At 47.8% G+C, this 16083-nt stretch overlaps 1 protein-coding gene across 1 annotated transcript; it reads right to left on the bottom strand.

The window, feature by feature from the left end:
• Positions 1-2132: 2132 nt before the first annotated feature.
• Positions 2133-15015, bottom strand: LOC135306502 (2-hydroxyacylsphingosine 1-beta-galactosyltransferase-like). The gene is made up of 6 exons (XM_064430607.1): positions 14873-15015; positions 7673-8520; positions 4816-4955; positions 4571-4647; positions 3972-4191; positions 2133-3070 (listed from the first exon to the last, which is right to left on the bottom strand). The coding sequence occupies exons 2-6, from the start codon at positions 8516-8518 to the stop codon at positions 2755-2757; spliced, it is 1599 nt and encodes a 532-aa protein (XP_064286677.1). The 5' UTR covers positions 8519-8520; positions 14873-15015; the 3' UTR covers positions 2133-2754.
• Positions 15016-16083: the final 1068 nt, after the last annotated feature.

The following is a 16083-nucleotide window of genomic DNA, read 5'->3' as shown; positions in this document are numbered from 1 at the left end:
CACCAAGCTGAAGGCAGAGCTGCATGAAGGATAAAGCTCACCTACATCCCTTCCCCCACCATGGCTTTTAATTTGTGTGACAGGCTACTCATTATTCTTAATTTAACTTAATAACTAGCTTAAGCCCTTGTTATACTTTTCTTCTGTATTAAATACTGAAAGAATAACAAGGAGAAAAGAGAGAAAGCTATGTGTTTACTAGGAAAAGATTTACAGAGGACAGAAATAAAGCTGGAAAAGCTAGAGTAGCCTTCATCTTCAGTGAGTATATCTAAATACTTTTATAAAATCACCTAATAACTTAGAGAATGGCTCCTGACAGTTTCTAAGCCAGAACACAGATTTTCCTAGGGAAGATTCTTTACTTCAGGGATGCTTTTTGAATGTCCACTTCTTACTCACAAGGGCAGGTTAGTGCTTTACTCCCTTAGAAATAGTTGCCACAGAATTGTGGAATAATTTCCAAATAGACTATATAAGCCTTAACTCCCTGGATAGACCTGCCTAACTCTGCAATACCTTTGGGAATGAAAGCAGCCATAAGAAGTTCAAGAAGTTAAGAGCATATCTGATAGGAGACAACACGCTAATGCTGCACGTGGTGCTTGCTTGAGCTTTTTTCTGAAACTGTGAATAGCAAGGAGGAAGCATAGGAAAATAGATGCACATTTTTGTAAGTCCACACAAGGCTCTTGGGTCTCAAATGCTTCTCTCTTCTGCTTGCAACCAAAGCAACTTACAGGTCTCTGTCCTCATCAGGCCATGGTGCCTCCAGTTTGCAAACATGGTGTGTTTGTCTTCTCCCTCTTTTTTTTCCAAGTTCAAAACAATCCAACATTGTCACCAAGCCACAAAAGCTTGCCAACTCTCTTGCCATGTTCAGCCTAATCTAAATATCCAAACTCTCACGTAGGCAGCAGTAATGATCTCCTTCTTCCACCTCAGAGATGAAAAAATGCCCCACCTCCACCCCCTTGTCCTAACTCATCTGCTAGGAGATGACAACAAGGTCACCATAGTGCAACTGGAAACAGGCAGGAATGCTGAAAATTTGTGGCAATATCTCTTTCTTAATCTAAAAATAAACGCCAAATCCAAACCTTTTAATTTCAACTTGCAGACAGAAAGGTGCCAGGCAGACAGTGTTCCTATTACTTATCTACGATGCCCACTTTCCCCCTAATATCTATCAGCACCTTCCTCTCATCTCCCTCTTCCTGTCATTAGGGAACTATTAGGCTCTGCATCCTCAGCTCAGAGGGCATGAAGACACAAAGAGCTGCTAAAGAGCAAGGCTGATAGATCATCCAAAGTCACCTTAACCTTAGCCGCTCTGCAAGCTGAGGGTTGGGGAAGGAAGACAGTACTGCCTGGCCTCAGAAGACCTCCCAAGTCAGAGCCAGGCACTATTCCAACCTGGAGCAGCCCAGGAGCCCAGCCAAACTATTGTTTCACAGGTTGCAGTAAAAACATCTTTCATCTGGGAAAAGCCCCACATGGAACAGCAAGCAAGAGCAGAGCCTAGAGCTGCCAGCGAGGGCAGCTGTGGCAGTGAGGTCACTCTCCAGCTCCTGGGAGCACTGCAGTGGCCCCAGAGGGAGCACGGAGCAGAGCCCTTGATCCTCAGTGTGGGCCACTGGCAGTGGGCCCATCGGACAACGCTGTGGGCAGGTTGTGCAACTGCACCCCAGTGAGGTTTGTCTTAGAGTCCAGGGTGGGTAAAAACACATCAGGTATCACTCCATACCATGGCCCAAGTAGGGCAACAATATTGTCTGTTCACATGGGAATGAGGAGAGCCTGCTGCTTCTATAAATGTGGTGTAGGCCCCATTGCCATGACCAACTCTCTGAGCTATTGGCTGCTGATCCTGTGGTCCTGGAACTTGCATCTGTTCCAGATTTCTTTCATCACATGTTTGGAGATGCTGTGGGCATGGGTGTGTGCCACATCAAAATAGAGGAAGGACGGCACTGCATGAAAGCCTGCAGAAAGGCGAAATAATTGCTGATGGAGGTATGTGGAGAGCATAGCAGCAGTGATGGGAAGGAAAAAGCACTTTCATCTTGCTTGAAAAAAATCCTGTTGTAAGAATCACAGGTTCACATTAAACCAAGACCAGAGAACTGCCACACAGGAGAAGGAATATAAGTTTATTTTTAAAAATAATAATTTAGCTCAAACACAAACGGGATTGCAGAGTGTTGACCGAAGAACAATATTTAGCCACAGAACTTAAAACAGACCAATTTTTCTCTCTTGTAGATGATACTTTCAGTGTCCTTCCTTGTCCACAGCTCTGCTTAAGGATCTCATTTGCACATAAAGGTATCCTGACTACTGGGGCTCTTCATAACAAGGCAGAGGAGAAATGGTGTCTGCTGCATATGAAATGCTGTTCCTACCTCCAGAGCCTCCATGATCCAAAAAGCCAGAAGAGCAACACCAGCATCTAAACCAATGTGCAATACAAAGGGAACAACTTGCACTCCTCCCTGGAAGTCTACCTACCCATGCCCCATTCCCAGCGTCCTGGCCAAGTGCTCCCACCCACGCCTGAATTCACCCCCCCGCCCACAGGTGCTGTACACAGAGGTGTAGACACAGGCCTTTGCAATACTCCTCCCTCCCCGCTCTCTTCTCATCCAGACCTGCGGATCTTTCGCCTCTCTCCGTGCCTGCATGCCATACATTTCTTGGCACAGCAGCAGTTCATTTCACAGTGATGGGATATGCCCTGGAACACACCGGCCACTACTGCAGTTTTTTCTCATCTGTGAAGTGGCCTTTCATGCAATTGCCATTCTGATACACAGGGCTGCCCCCCTTCCTTCTGCACCACAGCACAGATTTGTAGAGAGCAAATCCAATACCAGCCAGACACAGCAAGAGAAGAGCCAATATGTCCAGGCAGAAGTACTCATAGAAGGAAAGGTCGTAGACAGCCGGGCGAAGGAAGGGTGCCCCATCATGACGCAGGACATACTCCAGCCAGTACACTGTCCTGTTGAGAGCGTGCATCGGTCTGTCCAGGTGCAGAGCTGAGATGTGCTGGGCTGCTCTTCTGTAGCTGCAAGGGAAGATGACAAGACATTTACCTTTCGCCAGAAACTTCATACCTGAGAGGTGGCCTGAGACATCCAGTGATGCTTTCAAGTCCCAAATAACACCTTGGGAGTGGGGCAAATTTCTTCTATTCTCCTTCTGAAAGCCACTCTGATAGCACTCGCCAGCTATGAAGGCACAAGCCAGAGTGTATTTTTCTTTGTGTTTTGTTAGTAACACTGACAGTTTGGCTTGCAAGTACCTGTTCAATGAGTTCATGTGTATGGTACTTTCTGAGGGGAGTTTGCACCCTAAGACCTCATCCAGCATCAAGCAAAAGTTATACACTTGATGAGTGGCCAAACCCTTCTAGGTACCAAACTGCAACACCTCTTAATAAGTAAGAAATACAAAATATTTTCAAAATCAAGATCTCAGAGAGCATTTCAGAAATCAGCATTGCACATGTCCCATTAGAAAACTGGAACCCTGTGTCACTTTTCTGTTCGTGCTTCAGTTCTAGGAAAAAGCAGAGTATATGATTGACAGAAGGAGCCGATGGAGCATTACCTGCAGTTCCCTCTCTGTTTCTACAGAAAGTTTTTTGGACAAGTTCAGGGAGGTCCCAATGGGAGACTGTGATCTCACTCTCCCTGATGACAAGCTGGCATTAAGAGAAAAGTTCTGTTCCCCAGTAGCTCAGAAAACTTTCTAAGAACATTACAGTCAGTCAGACAAGACTAGATCACACTGCTTAGCAGCAAATGCTGGAGTATCTCCTCCTGTGCTGCATCTAAGGATTTTGAGGCACTGGTACATCTGGTCGGCTTGCAACTGTGCTTGGTACAAAAGCCACCACAGGCGGTGTAGGGGTCAACACACACTGCCTGCACCAAGGAAGAGCTTGATGCTTCCAGATGCCTCACCTGGGGTCAGAGATGACGGTGATGACAGCCTGGTAAAGCTCCTCTTCTTTTACTCTGCTCCAGTCCATGAGGATACCCATGCCCTTTGCCTGCACTCTGGTCATGATGTCAAACTGGTCCCCATAGAAGGGAAATCCCACCACTGGCACACCATGATAAATTGCCTCAAATACACCATTCATCCCACAGTGGCTGACAAAAGCTTTCACATTGGGATGGCCTGCAGGTAAAGAAAGAGTAGCAAGTCAATGCCTTCCACGTTGCAACAGGGCTATCAGGGGTTCCTCAACACACAATATTGATGTATGTTCAGGGGAAAACAGGCGTGCTAAGCAGAGAGGATGCTACCCTTTGGGAATACATCTGGCTTTTTGGCAGCCCAGAATTGCTGAGTAGAGCCTGGAGGAGAAGGAAGATAGCAGCCAAGCAGCTTCAAGCAGGTGTTAGGTGAGGATCATGTTTTGAACATATCAGACACACAAGAAACAGCAGACTTAGATCCACACAGGTGCTGCTATCCTTATGTGCCTTTGCTGTGGTTTGGGCTAAACTCCAGGGGTGTTGCTAGTGGCACACACATACACAGAACCCAGCCTTACCTAGCAGGTCATTCTGGGGCAGCCACTCCATCATCAGCGTATTCTCACCCAGGTTTCTTGGCTTCTGACCAAAATATCTGTGGGAGGAGACAGAGGAAGGGAAAAAAGGAGAAGAGAAACAGAGAACAAGAGTGAATTCAATCAGATCAAGAAACAGAAAGCAGATTCTTTGATTTTAAATGAATCACCCCTCCACATTGTTTTCCATCCAACTCAAGTGAAAATGAATCCCAGTCCCTTTTCACCTCCACACCACCCTTTGCGGGAGGCGAGCAAATGCACCAGCCATCTTCTCCACCAAATCGCTGGGAAGAGCTCGGATCCCGATGCCAAAGGAGACAACAACGACGCCTGCCTCTGCTGCTTCCACCCAGAGACGCAGACCCTGTGGGCAAAACACACACAGCTGCCTTGAAGTATTCTTGCAAGAGAGGCCCTTCCCACTCTTGCCTCTGACAGAGGCAGTAGAAAGCTGTCTGCAGAGAGGATGAAGCCAAATCCACCCAGAGCACAAAGCTACGCGGTTTTCACCAAGCAATGAACTCTAAAACCACTGTATGATTTTTGCACTCAGCCAGGCTGAAATTACTTGAGCACCTCCTGCTCTTGGAAGTTTCCGGGGAGGTGACCAAAACCTGCATTTCATGGCATTATCTCCTGCACTGGAGGTAACACAATTAGTCTTTGACAAGAAAGGTTCTGGGAAAAGAGGTGCCACACAGGAACAGCTAGGGCAGAGAGGGAAATTGCAGAAAAAAAAGGGAGGCTATTTTCCCATTACCACTAGGATAGGAGGCCTGTCAGGGTCTCTAGATGTAAGCTGATACAAGAGACAAAACATCACACAGTCAGGAACAACTTTCTGGAGACTTCCTACAAACTCTCCAATGTCAAAGGCTCCTGGAGATGGCAGAAAGTCTTGCCATCTTGCAAGGAGACTTCTACCCATCCTTGATAGCTTGCAGACAGCAAATTATTTAGTTTTTGATCACTGGTCAGAGAGGTAGCTACAGATCCAGTAAAACCCACAGTTATTTGTCCTTCATTTAGAGGCTACCTGTAATGCTACAAAACCAGATCTGTATCTAGAACAGAGTCTGTACTTTTTTTATCCAAAGCCAGAAGGTAATAGGGAGAAGAAATCAGCAACCACAGCTGCTGTGAACTATTCACTATTCCCTCTTATGCCAGGCTGGGCTGAGTCAATTTCTCATTATGTCCTGCTTCAAGTTTCCCATTTATCTCAGGAGCATTTTAGGAAGTTTAATAAAAATCTATCTTTGAATATGTATACTTCCTAAAATAAATATGTGGGAGAACATGATTTTTAAAAAAAAAATCTGTTATTAGAAGAGAAAACTAAAGTGATTAATTCAGAATATTAATTGCAGTCTAAAAGTTAGGGGATCAGAGTACAAAAGAATTACAAAGCACATCTTAGTGTTATTCTCTAGGGATACTTCTCCTTTGTTGTATGCTTCAGAGACTCAAGCTTAACTTTTCAGAAATGCTTAGAGTGCCCTAAAACAATCCAAGAATCAAAAATCATTCTTTTGAGTTTCACATCCTTTGAGCAGTACAACCACTGAAACTGATACAGAAGAGAAAGTGCTGGTTTTCCTTTTCTAAATAAAAGTATAATGACTATGTTATCCATTATAATTGGGCCATAACATTTATCTTTCAGAAACAGTATTTAAGTTGCCAGGGAAGCATGGTTCACCACCAAATGCTCTCACTTTCTCTCAAATACAAATCTATATTTAACCAAGTCCTAAATAGAATCAGTCAAAATCATTGTGCTTAAAATAGGAGGAAATATGCATTTAATTACATTTCAAATGGGACATTCTTTAAGGCACACCTAGACCTACAGAGGCTCTCTTCTGCTGGCCTCCCATGATGTGGACACAGACATGCCTACCTGCTAGCATGACAGCCACCACCTACTGCGGGGCTCCAGACTTATCTCCATCATTCTTTCCTCAGGTGCCCTGGGATCTGTTCTGGAAGCTGTAAAGCACATGAGTAATGCCCTAGCAAACAACTCCCTTCTTTATAAGGCAGGTGTGTACGTGGCCAGGTTGGACCAAGCCAGAGTTTTGCAAGAGCTGTGAGGCAGCCACCCTCTGACACAGCTTTCGGAGCACCCTACCTGTGTTTCATTACCTGCAGGCCGTGCCACATGGGCAAGGCTCATCTGCAGTCAGACACATCTGGACAGCTTCTTTTTAAGGCACCTGATCTCACTTCTTTTTTAACTAAAAAATATTGGTATCCACGGCATCAGTAAAGTCACCCTCAGAGATCCTGACAGGCCTCTAATAATTTCAAAGTTGAAATCTTATCTCCATTTCAGACCGTTAGTCAGGACACCAGGACATCTTGATGGCCCAAGTTTTATTTTCCATGTTTATTTCCCCTCAATGTTTGTAAAAGTGGTAAGACTAGTCCTACTCTGTTCCAATACTGTCTTCAGCCACAGGCTTCAGGAGCTTGTTCCTCTGAATTTATTCCTGGGATTAGTGAGGCATAGGCTGGAGAAAGAATTGAGAGGAGTTTTCAGGACTGCACCTTGAGAAAAAGGGGTTGATACCCTTCAGTTTTCTACATTTTAGGATTCTGCACTGAATTTAATGAAGCAACAAGAATAGCTCTCCCCTGTGGTTTCTTAAGACTACAAGCTCAGGGGCAGAAAGGCTCTGTGAGAAATAGGGTGAAGGAGGAAATTCTGGATTAACACATCAGTGATGAAACAAAGAAGATTAATTGTTCTTCTTATTTCCACTTTAGCACAGGAGCAAACAAACTATTCATTATGAATTCCCAGGGGCAACACTTCCATCTTATGAACTCCACACACCATTTTACATGGACAGTGGAAGCCAAACCCCACTTCAGAGTGGCCCACTTAATTCTACTTGCAGCCTGACAACCTTCAGTGTTCCCTGTCTCACCGACGCACCCACAAGCACCAAAACACAGCAGCTTTCCAGACACTTGGGGCTTCAGAACTTTTACAAGGCTCTTCCAGAGAAGATCTGTACTAAGTAGCTTCCCCAGCTGATGTGCAATCACAGATCAAAGCTTTCTTGCACTTACCACGGGAAGGGGCTTTGCAGGCTCAGCGAGGATCCCCCCTGTGAAAATGACATGGGGGAGTGTTGGACGGGGGAAGTCCAACACCACATCATTACAGAGGAAGAAAAGACTAGTTCCATGAACAAGGTCCAACATGGATGTCTTGGGCTCCACACTATGCTTCTCCATGAGACGTTCAAACTTGGGCAGGATGACCAGTTTTGTAGCCACACGAGTGATTATGTAGACTAGGAGATTCCAAGTCCTACCGAAAAAGCTCATCCTGTCTGTCATCAAGGAGTTGAATTCAGGGACATAGGCAACGGGGGAGGTGGCACCAATCTCTGCTGGGAACCAGAAACCAGTGGAAATCACAGCATACTTGATGTGTAGGATGTGGGCCAGGATAAATCCACACATCTCATTGGGGTCCACCAAAAGCAGGTCAAAGTGCTCCCGCTGGAGTTTCTGCAGAAGGGTAGAATTCCCCAGTACTAGGTCACAGTTTTCCAGGTACTTCTCCAAAAATGAAAACACCTCCAGGGAGGTCATCTTCCCTTGAAAGACACGCTTTATCTTCTCCTGCACCCAGGCATCTGCGCTCTCTGTGCTGAAGGTCCCCCAGTACCTCTGCACGCGGAAGCCGGGCAGGGAGGTTTCCACATCCCTTCCTTCATGAAGCAGCAGCACAGGGTCGTGGCCCCGGTCCGTCAGTGCCTCTGCCACCCGCATGAAGACTCGCAAGTGGCTGTCAAAGACTATGGTGGGCATGATCAGCACCTTGGCACAGTGAGATGGCTCCACGGTGAATGCAGTCACCAGGAAAAGAAGAGCAGCAGGGCACAGTAGCACCTTCATCATCTTCATCACTGCAAGGAGACAAACATGCCATTAATGCAGTATCTCTGTTATACACTCAGCAATAACAGTTGGGATTGTAGCTGCAAGCCAGGGCTCATGAGCTAGGAAAGGAGAGCAGGCTGGAGTTCTTCACCGGGGAACATCCATCCCCTTTCACTCTGCCTTGCCCTAAAAAAAAGAAAACGAACTAGAAACAAACCCACAAAAATACCCCAACAACCAAAGTCAGATATCAGGGGAGTTTTCCAGAAAACCTCTTCTCTGTGCTCCTAAGGCTCAAAAACTAGCAGACTGACTCACAGAAAGTTAGTGAGAGTGAGTGGCTGGAGGAGCTATGCTGGGTCACAGCACTAGCAGGGACACTTGCTGCTCAGTCCCTGTTTACCGCTATAGAACCAGCTCAGCTGGATTTTATTTTTATTTCTGTCCAGCCAGAACAGCTGGTTCTCTCTGAGGCCTTGATGTCTGTGCAAGCTCGTAGGGAAGCATGCAGAGCTTGGTGGAAATGCCAAGAGGTGTGCTCTGACTTTGGCCCTCACATGGCTGGCAAGGCGCCTTGCTCAGCACAAACAGGGCAGGAGCAAGTGCAGGTCACAGCAGGACCCACTGAGAGGAACCACAACTCAGAGAGCACAGCAACAATCTGGACAGAGAGATGCTCCAGGATGGATCAGCCATGGGAAGCTCTGGGGAAAGGGCTGGGAAAGCAAAGTGGGTGGCAGGATAGTCAGCCACTAGAAGAAGGCAAACCCAGAAAGCAATCCTAGAGATGACATGCAACACCTGTGGCACACTAACGCCCCTTAGTCACACTCCTAAAGCCGTCATCCCCTCTTCAGTTTGGTGAAACACCCAAGATTTCTGTTGTGTAAGGGATGTTGCTACATCACTGGAAGCGAACGCGCCTCACCCACACCTAGCATTATTTTGGGAGAAGAACTATGTGATAATTATTTGGGAATAGTCAGAAGCAGAGTAGATTTCTGAGAACCCAGTTCAGACATGCTAGGAAGCAGCAGTGGGAAGAGGAAGAAGTTACAGCTAGAACAACTAGAAGTGGCTTTTGCATGGCCCCCACACACTAAGGCTGTGGGGCTGCAGGGATGTGGTAGAGTGGAATTCTTGTGGTACAAGATTTTCTGACAGCTCCTCCAATAGTGCTTGATCAAGTAAGAGTGGGAAAGAAAGTAATGAGCAAGATTCTCCTAAATACAATCTTCAGACTGCCCTCAGCAGGCCTCTCTCTGGCTAAACTAAGCACATGAGGGTGCAGACATGGCAGAATAAAACTGCCCTCCAGTGCTTTCTTGTCCCATGTGGGGACAGGGCACGGGAAAGAAACAGAGCAGCTGCTGGTTGGGACCCTCCCCTGTTTCAAAGGCAATTCCTGCTAGTGCTTGGACTCCCATCCTTCCCACCCAGGGTCAACTGTGTGGCTGTACCTGCACAAGTGATATGAAACATGAGAAAAGCTAACAGATACCAAGAGGGTAGTTGGACCCACAGAACAAGAGCTCCAGGAGAATGTAGACAAAGGTGATGGGCTGGAAAGAAGAAAGCATAAGCTCTGCAAGGAAAGTAAGGATCTGCCCAGCATCCTGCCTCCCTAACAGCAGGAAACAGGCTGGCCTGTGACAAAGTGTTGGTCACAACAGACCTACAGCCCACAAAGCTGGTCTGGTACTCAGATTACTTGAGAGGCCCAAAGGGAATTTATCCTGCCCAACACCAGGGAAGGTGAAGCATTTGGCTATGACATTCACAGCAGATCCAGGAGCACATGCTGTTCCAGGAAGCAAGGGAAGGATAGCAGCCATGTACTCCTGATCTCCTCTGGGATGGCAGGGAGTTAAGGACAGAAGCAGACACAGGCTTGTCCTGGGGCACCTAGTGGGTCATACACACACATAAGTATGCCAAGAAGAGTAGAAGAGGTTTTATATGTGGAGTAGGGTGTTCTCATTGGGCAACAAGAAAAAAGATGAAGAAATAGTCTAGGTAAAAGGTATAGTTATTTAAAGAAAAAAATTGTCACCCATCTTCAGCAAGGACTGTGTTCTGCCACGGACCTACATGCCAGACATTGCTGAGACCCTCAGCTCAGCCAAGACCCTCTGGAGACTACCAAAATCCAAATGAAAGTAAGCTGTCTCAAGTCTCAGCCCTAATCTCAGCCCTCAGGTCAGGGGCAGATGCTGACACAGTGAGACTTGCAAACTGCTCTTGGTGGTTTCACCTCTTCCAAAATCAGGAGCAATCCCTAAAGGTGCTGGCTCAGGACTCCCTGCCCAAGCAATAAGGGAGGCTGTAAATCTTACCAAGAGGTGAGAGGATGCCAGGCTGCAGGAAGAGACCTTTTTTCCCACTTCAGCTCAATACCACCAGAGACAATCTCTGCTCTGTCCATGCCCAGAAAGGTACCCTGGTCATAGCTTCAGGACTATAGCTGTGCTGGATACACCAGACACACCCCTGATTTTTAGTGCTATTGGGATAAAATGAAGGCTAACTACCAGCAAAAAGGGCACAAGGGCTTGTTCAGCAGCTAGTCATTGTTGAAGTCTCAGGTTGATGGCAAAGGGGAAGGAAGACCCAGACCTAGATAAGATAAATGGCCCAGTTTCGGGAAGGCTTAAAATCCACCTGCTCACCTTGCTGGTTTACCTCTTACTAACACTGAACAAAAAAGCTGCTCCATGAGCTCTGCAGCAGGATCCTCCAGCCTGGGCAGCTGCTGTGGCCAGTGCAGCACAGGCTCAGCCCAGACCTCTGGGAATGGGAGGTCAGCTACTGCAGGCAGGTGGTCTTCAGAAATCTTCAAACACCTGGGCATGGGAATGTGATTCTCTGGGAAGGTGAATTCACAGCTTGTGCCTTGTGCAAAATCCAGTAAATGACAGATCCCACACTAAGCCTGAGAGCAGAGTAGACAGAACCATCACCTTGTCTGGAAGTGGTCTGGAAGTCCTAGTGGCTACATCTCATAAATACTGCAAAAATAACCCTGCCACTGCAAGGGGAAGGCTTGCAAAGACAGAATAGACCCTTTCCTGTTTTCATGACAAGTGCTTGGCAGAGCCATGCTAGCTGGCTGATCTACACAGAGCAATGGCCCTAACATCAGAGTTACACTGGCAGCCAGAGTAAGGGTTCAAGGGAATTGCTGGAAAAGCTCACACCACAAATGCTTTAAGTTCCACCGCTGCAGCATTCAGGACAGAGCAGGCACCTCAGTAAGAGCAGGACCTGGAAAAGTGAGACTGTCACAGCAAGCAGCAGCATCCCCCCCTACCCTGAACAACTGTCCACCTGCAGCTGCAGGGAGATGGCTTTCAAAGCCACAGCAATGCATTGGCACTGAAAAGTGAGGCAACAGAAAGGGAGTAGAAAGGGCACAGCCCTCTGAAATGCCCTTGAGAAACCTCTTACTGGGCTGAAATTAGTCCCATGATTTTGCCCTGTGTAACATGTTTGACATGGTATGGCTTTGGTATTGGTGGAAAATTACACCAATCAACTTAAGTGAGAAAACTGAAAAGCTACAGCTCCAGTTTAATTCAGATGCCTTTCATTAGGCTGAAGTACTAAAACTCTCACAGCAAGCAGTCTAGGCAAAGAACCCCACAAAGAAAGGGCTATGAACAGGCTCAGATGCAAGGACTGCCATTTATATCTCACCCTCACGTTTTTATATTACCTAGTTCCTGCCTGGGACCTGGAAGCCCATATACATGGTACTGAATTATTTCCCCTCCTGCATCCTACTCTCTATGCAGCTCTTGCCCACAGTAAGAAATGTTTTCACTGAAAACTTCTCAGGAGTTAACAAAGGAGAAGAATTAATTGAAAAGCAAAAAATATCTTCACCTGGATGCTCTAAACTCTTCTTGGAACGAGATACTGAAGCTTGCCTGTTCTGTTGGGTATGATCCAAAAAAACCAGGATCATCTGCTACCATCACACTGATGACAGCCAGCCTAGCTGCAGCTAATTTATGGAAGCCAAGACTGTGTGAAAGCAGGCAGCTATGCAGCTCCAAGAGCAACTTTGTCACTGCAGGAGGATGTTACACTACAAGCAGGGTCTGCCCAGGGGAATCCATAGTAAAAACCTAGAGGATACAATACCGTACAAAGCAAACAAAGCACAGGTCGAAATAAGGAAGTTTAACCATCAATCATATCCAGCCCAGTGCTTGGTGGGTTTCTGTGCTCTGGTTTTGGTTTATCACAGACTCTGACTTAACCAGAGTCACCTGGGCAAATTACAGTAACACTAAAACATTTATATTAGCACCACAGCATACTAATATCAGAGTGCACCAATACTAGCATTAGTATTTTAGTATAGAAAACAAAGATAAAGGGAAAAAACCCTTCAGATATAAGCATCCCCTGGCAGTCTACATCCCTGAGGGGTTTTTTAAATGTTTGCACACAGACTGGATAGGGCACAGATGGTCTGCTCAAAACAACATCCCTTTCTAGCATTTTTCCTTCTACATATTCATGGCAGCCCACTACAAGCACAGAGAATGAAGGAAGCCAAGATCCCCAAAGGACCAAAGGGAACAATCACAGCAGTGATCAGATCAGCATCAGAATGATTTATACCTTTCACCACATTGGGGCTACTGCTGCTACAAAACACCAGAAGTGCTCTGACTTATCTCTTTTGGACAAAAATTGATGTAGTCCCCAAGCAGTTCCTAACTTTTGGTACTTTGGACCATCTTCAACATCCTTCCTGTCTCATTAGAGTTTTATGGAGGAAGTTCTACAGGCAAGGTGGGAATGGGCGGGCTCACAGGAGGTTGCCAGATGATAGATCACTGCCAGGGAACCATGATACTAAAGGAAATACTGGTCCATAACAACTGAGAAAAGAAACAAAGATTTGGATCTCAGCTTGTCACAAGGTCTGAAACTACACACATATTCAAGTATTTGAAACTACACACACCTTGAGCTGGGGGATGGTGTCAGACACCACACATCTGCTTCCCTACCTGGCCCCTCATCATACATTAAATCTGTCTAGGCAGTAAGTGAGATTTCCCCCATTCAATATCCACAGGCTTCCTGTTTGTCTTCTGAAAGGAACAGAGATGGTTTGTGACACCAGGGTGCTCTGCAATAGCAAGTTCTTCCGGACAGCCTTTTTCTCTTGCTTACAACACGGTTGCAAGACAGAGCAGCTGATGTGAGACTGTGCCCCTTGTGAGTGGTCTGAGGTCTGCAGTGTGGAAGCATGTCAGAACATTGTTTGTAATCCCTGGATGAAAAGGAAAGAAGAGCTTGGGGCCATTTCCAAATAGTCATGTGAGCCATAGACCTCAAAGGGAGAGCACATGACAGGGCAGAGCATTATTTGGTCTTAAGAAGAAATTATGTTTGTATGACACTCAAATAAGTTCTTCAGACTGCAGAGAAAGCTGGGAAGATACAGGCGCACCAAACCTTAGAGAAGCAGAAATGAGGAATGGGGAGGAAAAGTCTTCCCATTTACTGCCTTGTAATTTCAGCTTCTTTCTGCAGAGAAGCACCACATTTAAAGAAAAGTTATTAAACACCCCAGAAGGTTGTGAAATCTTGTGTAGAAAGTTATGGGGACTGATAAAGTCCTGACAGACAAGTCTGATCACATTTGACAGAGTTACAAGAGTAGAGAAGCTAGGGGTGAGTCTTATCTTCAATGAAACAATTGACGCCCTCACGTAAAAGAAACCCACAATCAAACCAAAGAACTTCTTGGCTCTGAGCACGCCAGAGGAATGAGACCTGGCTGAGCTGCCGTAAACAGAGGTTGAAGAGGGTTGCATAGGAAGAGGAGGCAGAACAGGAGGTGGAAGATACTCCTGAGATGTAATCTTCTAAAGGAAGATGAAGCAAGTTCAAGAGCTCTGAACGCGTGTCCGTGGGCCAAGGCTCTGGTGCTGCGCGTTGAAGCAGACGCTGAACTCACGCCCGTCAGCAGCCTCGCTGGAGCAAGCCGGGCTGCACACACGCGTCCGGGCAGAGCCGGGACCAGGCTGACAGCCGACAATTCACACCGAGTCCCTCTCCCCGTCTCCCCGGCCGGGCAGCGCTCAGGTGCCATCAGCCCAGCTCAGCCCTACAGCGCTCACCCGGAGCGCAGCTGGCAGCCCCCGCCCGCGCATCCCACCGACCCCGCCGCGCCGCAGGGCGCAAGGACCCTCCTCGCACGGCAGCCGGGCAGGGCACGGCAGCCCGGCAGGGCACGGCAGCCCGGCAGGGCACGGCAGCGCCGCCGCTGCGGAGCCCAGCAGCCAGGAGCACCGAGAAGCACCGGCCGCAGCTCCTCCCGGCTCCTCCCGGGCCCCCGGTGCCGGCACCCACCTGCAGCGAGTCCCGGCGGAGCGCGGCCCGAGTGAGAGGCGCGGCGCTGCGGGAAGTGGGAGGGAAGAGAGGGAGGAAGGGAGGGATGCGGCCGCCACCCGCCCGCCTTCCCCTTTCAAGCCGGCGGGCGCAGGTGGGGCCGGGCGGCGCAGCCCCGGCCCACGGGCCGCACCCCGGGCCGAGCCGAGCCGAGCCCGGGGCTGTGGCACGAAGGCGGGGCGAGAAGGGGACGCGGTGGGCGCAGAGCCGCACCCGCTGCCCCGGCAGCTCGACGGGCAGCGCTGCAGCTTGTGCCTCCGGCCCCGCCAGTGCGTGTGATCGCCGTCAGAGCATCGCCCCAGTGACCGCGGCCCGGACACCCCCAGGGCATGAACCCCCGTGAGAGGAGGGCAATCGGAACACGACAGTCAGGACAGCAAAAGGGAAAGGGCAGTGCACAAGGGAGTCGGGATGTGAGGGACACTGTTCCAGCACACACCAGACGGGGATGTCCTGTTGGTCCAGTTCCAGCACTAATAACAGCTGTAACTGCACCACTGTTGCACAGGGAAACCAGGCCCCTACAACCAGGACAGCAGTATAGCAGAGATGTAGGCTAAATACGTCTGGCAGCTGCAAAATCTTGTGAAAGGACCAGTTTTTCTCAGGAGTGTCAAGCGTGTCATTTTGAGAGACTCACAAAGCACTTCCCACCCCAACACTTGTTGCACTTGCTCAGTCAGGTGCTGATCTCCAGCAAGGCTGAGATTCTTTGCATCCTGTGCTGGAACTTCAGATAGCATTACAACTTCTCCTACAGCATCACATTCAAGGTGGAAGGCTGTGCCAGTGTTGGTTACAGAGCAACATAGAGCTCAAGGCACATGATGCAGCATTCCAGAGAACCACAGTGCAAGGGGTAAAATTGAGCATTATGGCACTCAAGATCTCCACAAGGCCCCACCTATCAGTAAGTTTATTTTCCTTGCACACAGAGAAGAAATCTAAGGGGACACAAATCAGTTATTTTAACCACATCTATACAGGGTTTTTCAGTTATGCCTATTCTTTCTTCTTCCTATATGCTGGTGCTTATATGGCCAACTGCTATACAGCTGATTTGGCAGCAATATCTGAGAAGCCCTGACGAGAGATTCTGATGGGAAGGGACCTGTGCAGCCTCAGTTTTTGATATAAGCTTCTAGCATCTTACATAAATTTCTCACTCACCA

Source organism: Passer domesticus, chromosome 8 (genome assembly GCF_036417665.1).
Source record: "Passer domesticus isolate bPasDom1 chromosome 8, bPasDom1.hap1, whole genome shotgun sequence".
Taxonomy (NCBI): domain Eukaryota; kingdom Metazoa; phylum Chordata; class Aves; order Passeriformes; family Passeridae; genus Passer; species Passer domesticus.
The sequence above is the reverse complement of the archived record's forward strand: the minus strand, read 5'-3'. Positions and strand labels throughout refer to the sequence as shown.

What these genes read in the sequence shown, in the direction of transcription:
- LOC135306502 (XM_064430607.1), bottom strand. Translation starts at nt 8,518, where the DNA reads ATGAAGATGATGAAGGTGCTACTGTGCCCTGCTGCTCTTCTTTTCCTG. An exon ending in CTGCAAAGCCCCTTCCCGTG is followed by an intron (nt 4,956 to 7,672) that starts GTAAGTGCAAGA and finishes TTTTGCCCACAG; the next exon opens with GGTCTGCGTCTCTGGGTGGA. An exon ending in ACCGTCATCTCTGACCCCAG is followed by an intron (nt 3,071 to 3,971) that starts GTGAGGCATCTG and finishes CTTCCCTTGCAG; the next exon opens with CTACAGAAGAGCAGCCCAGC.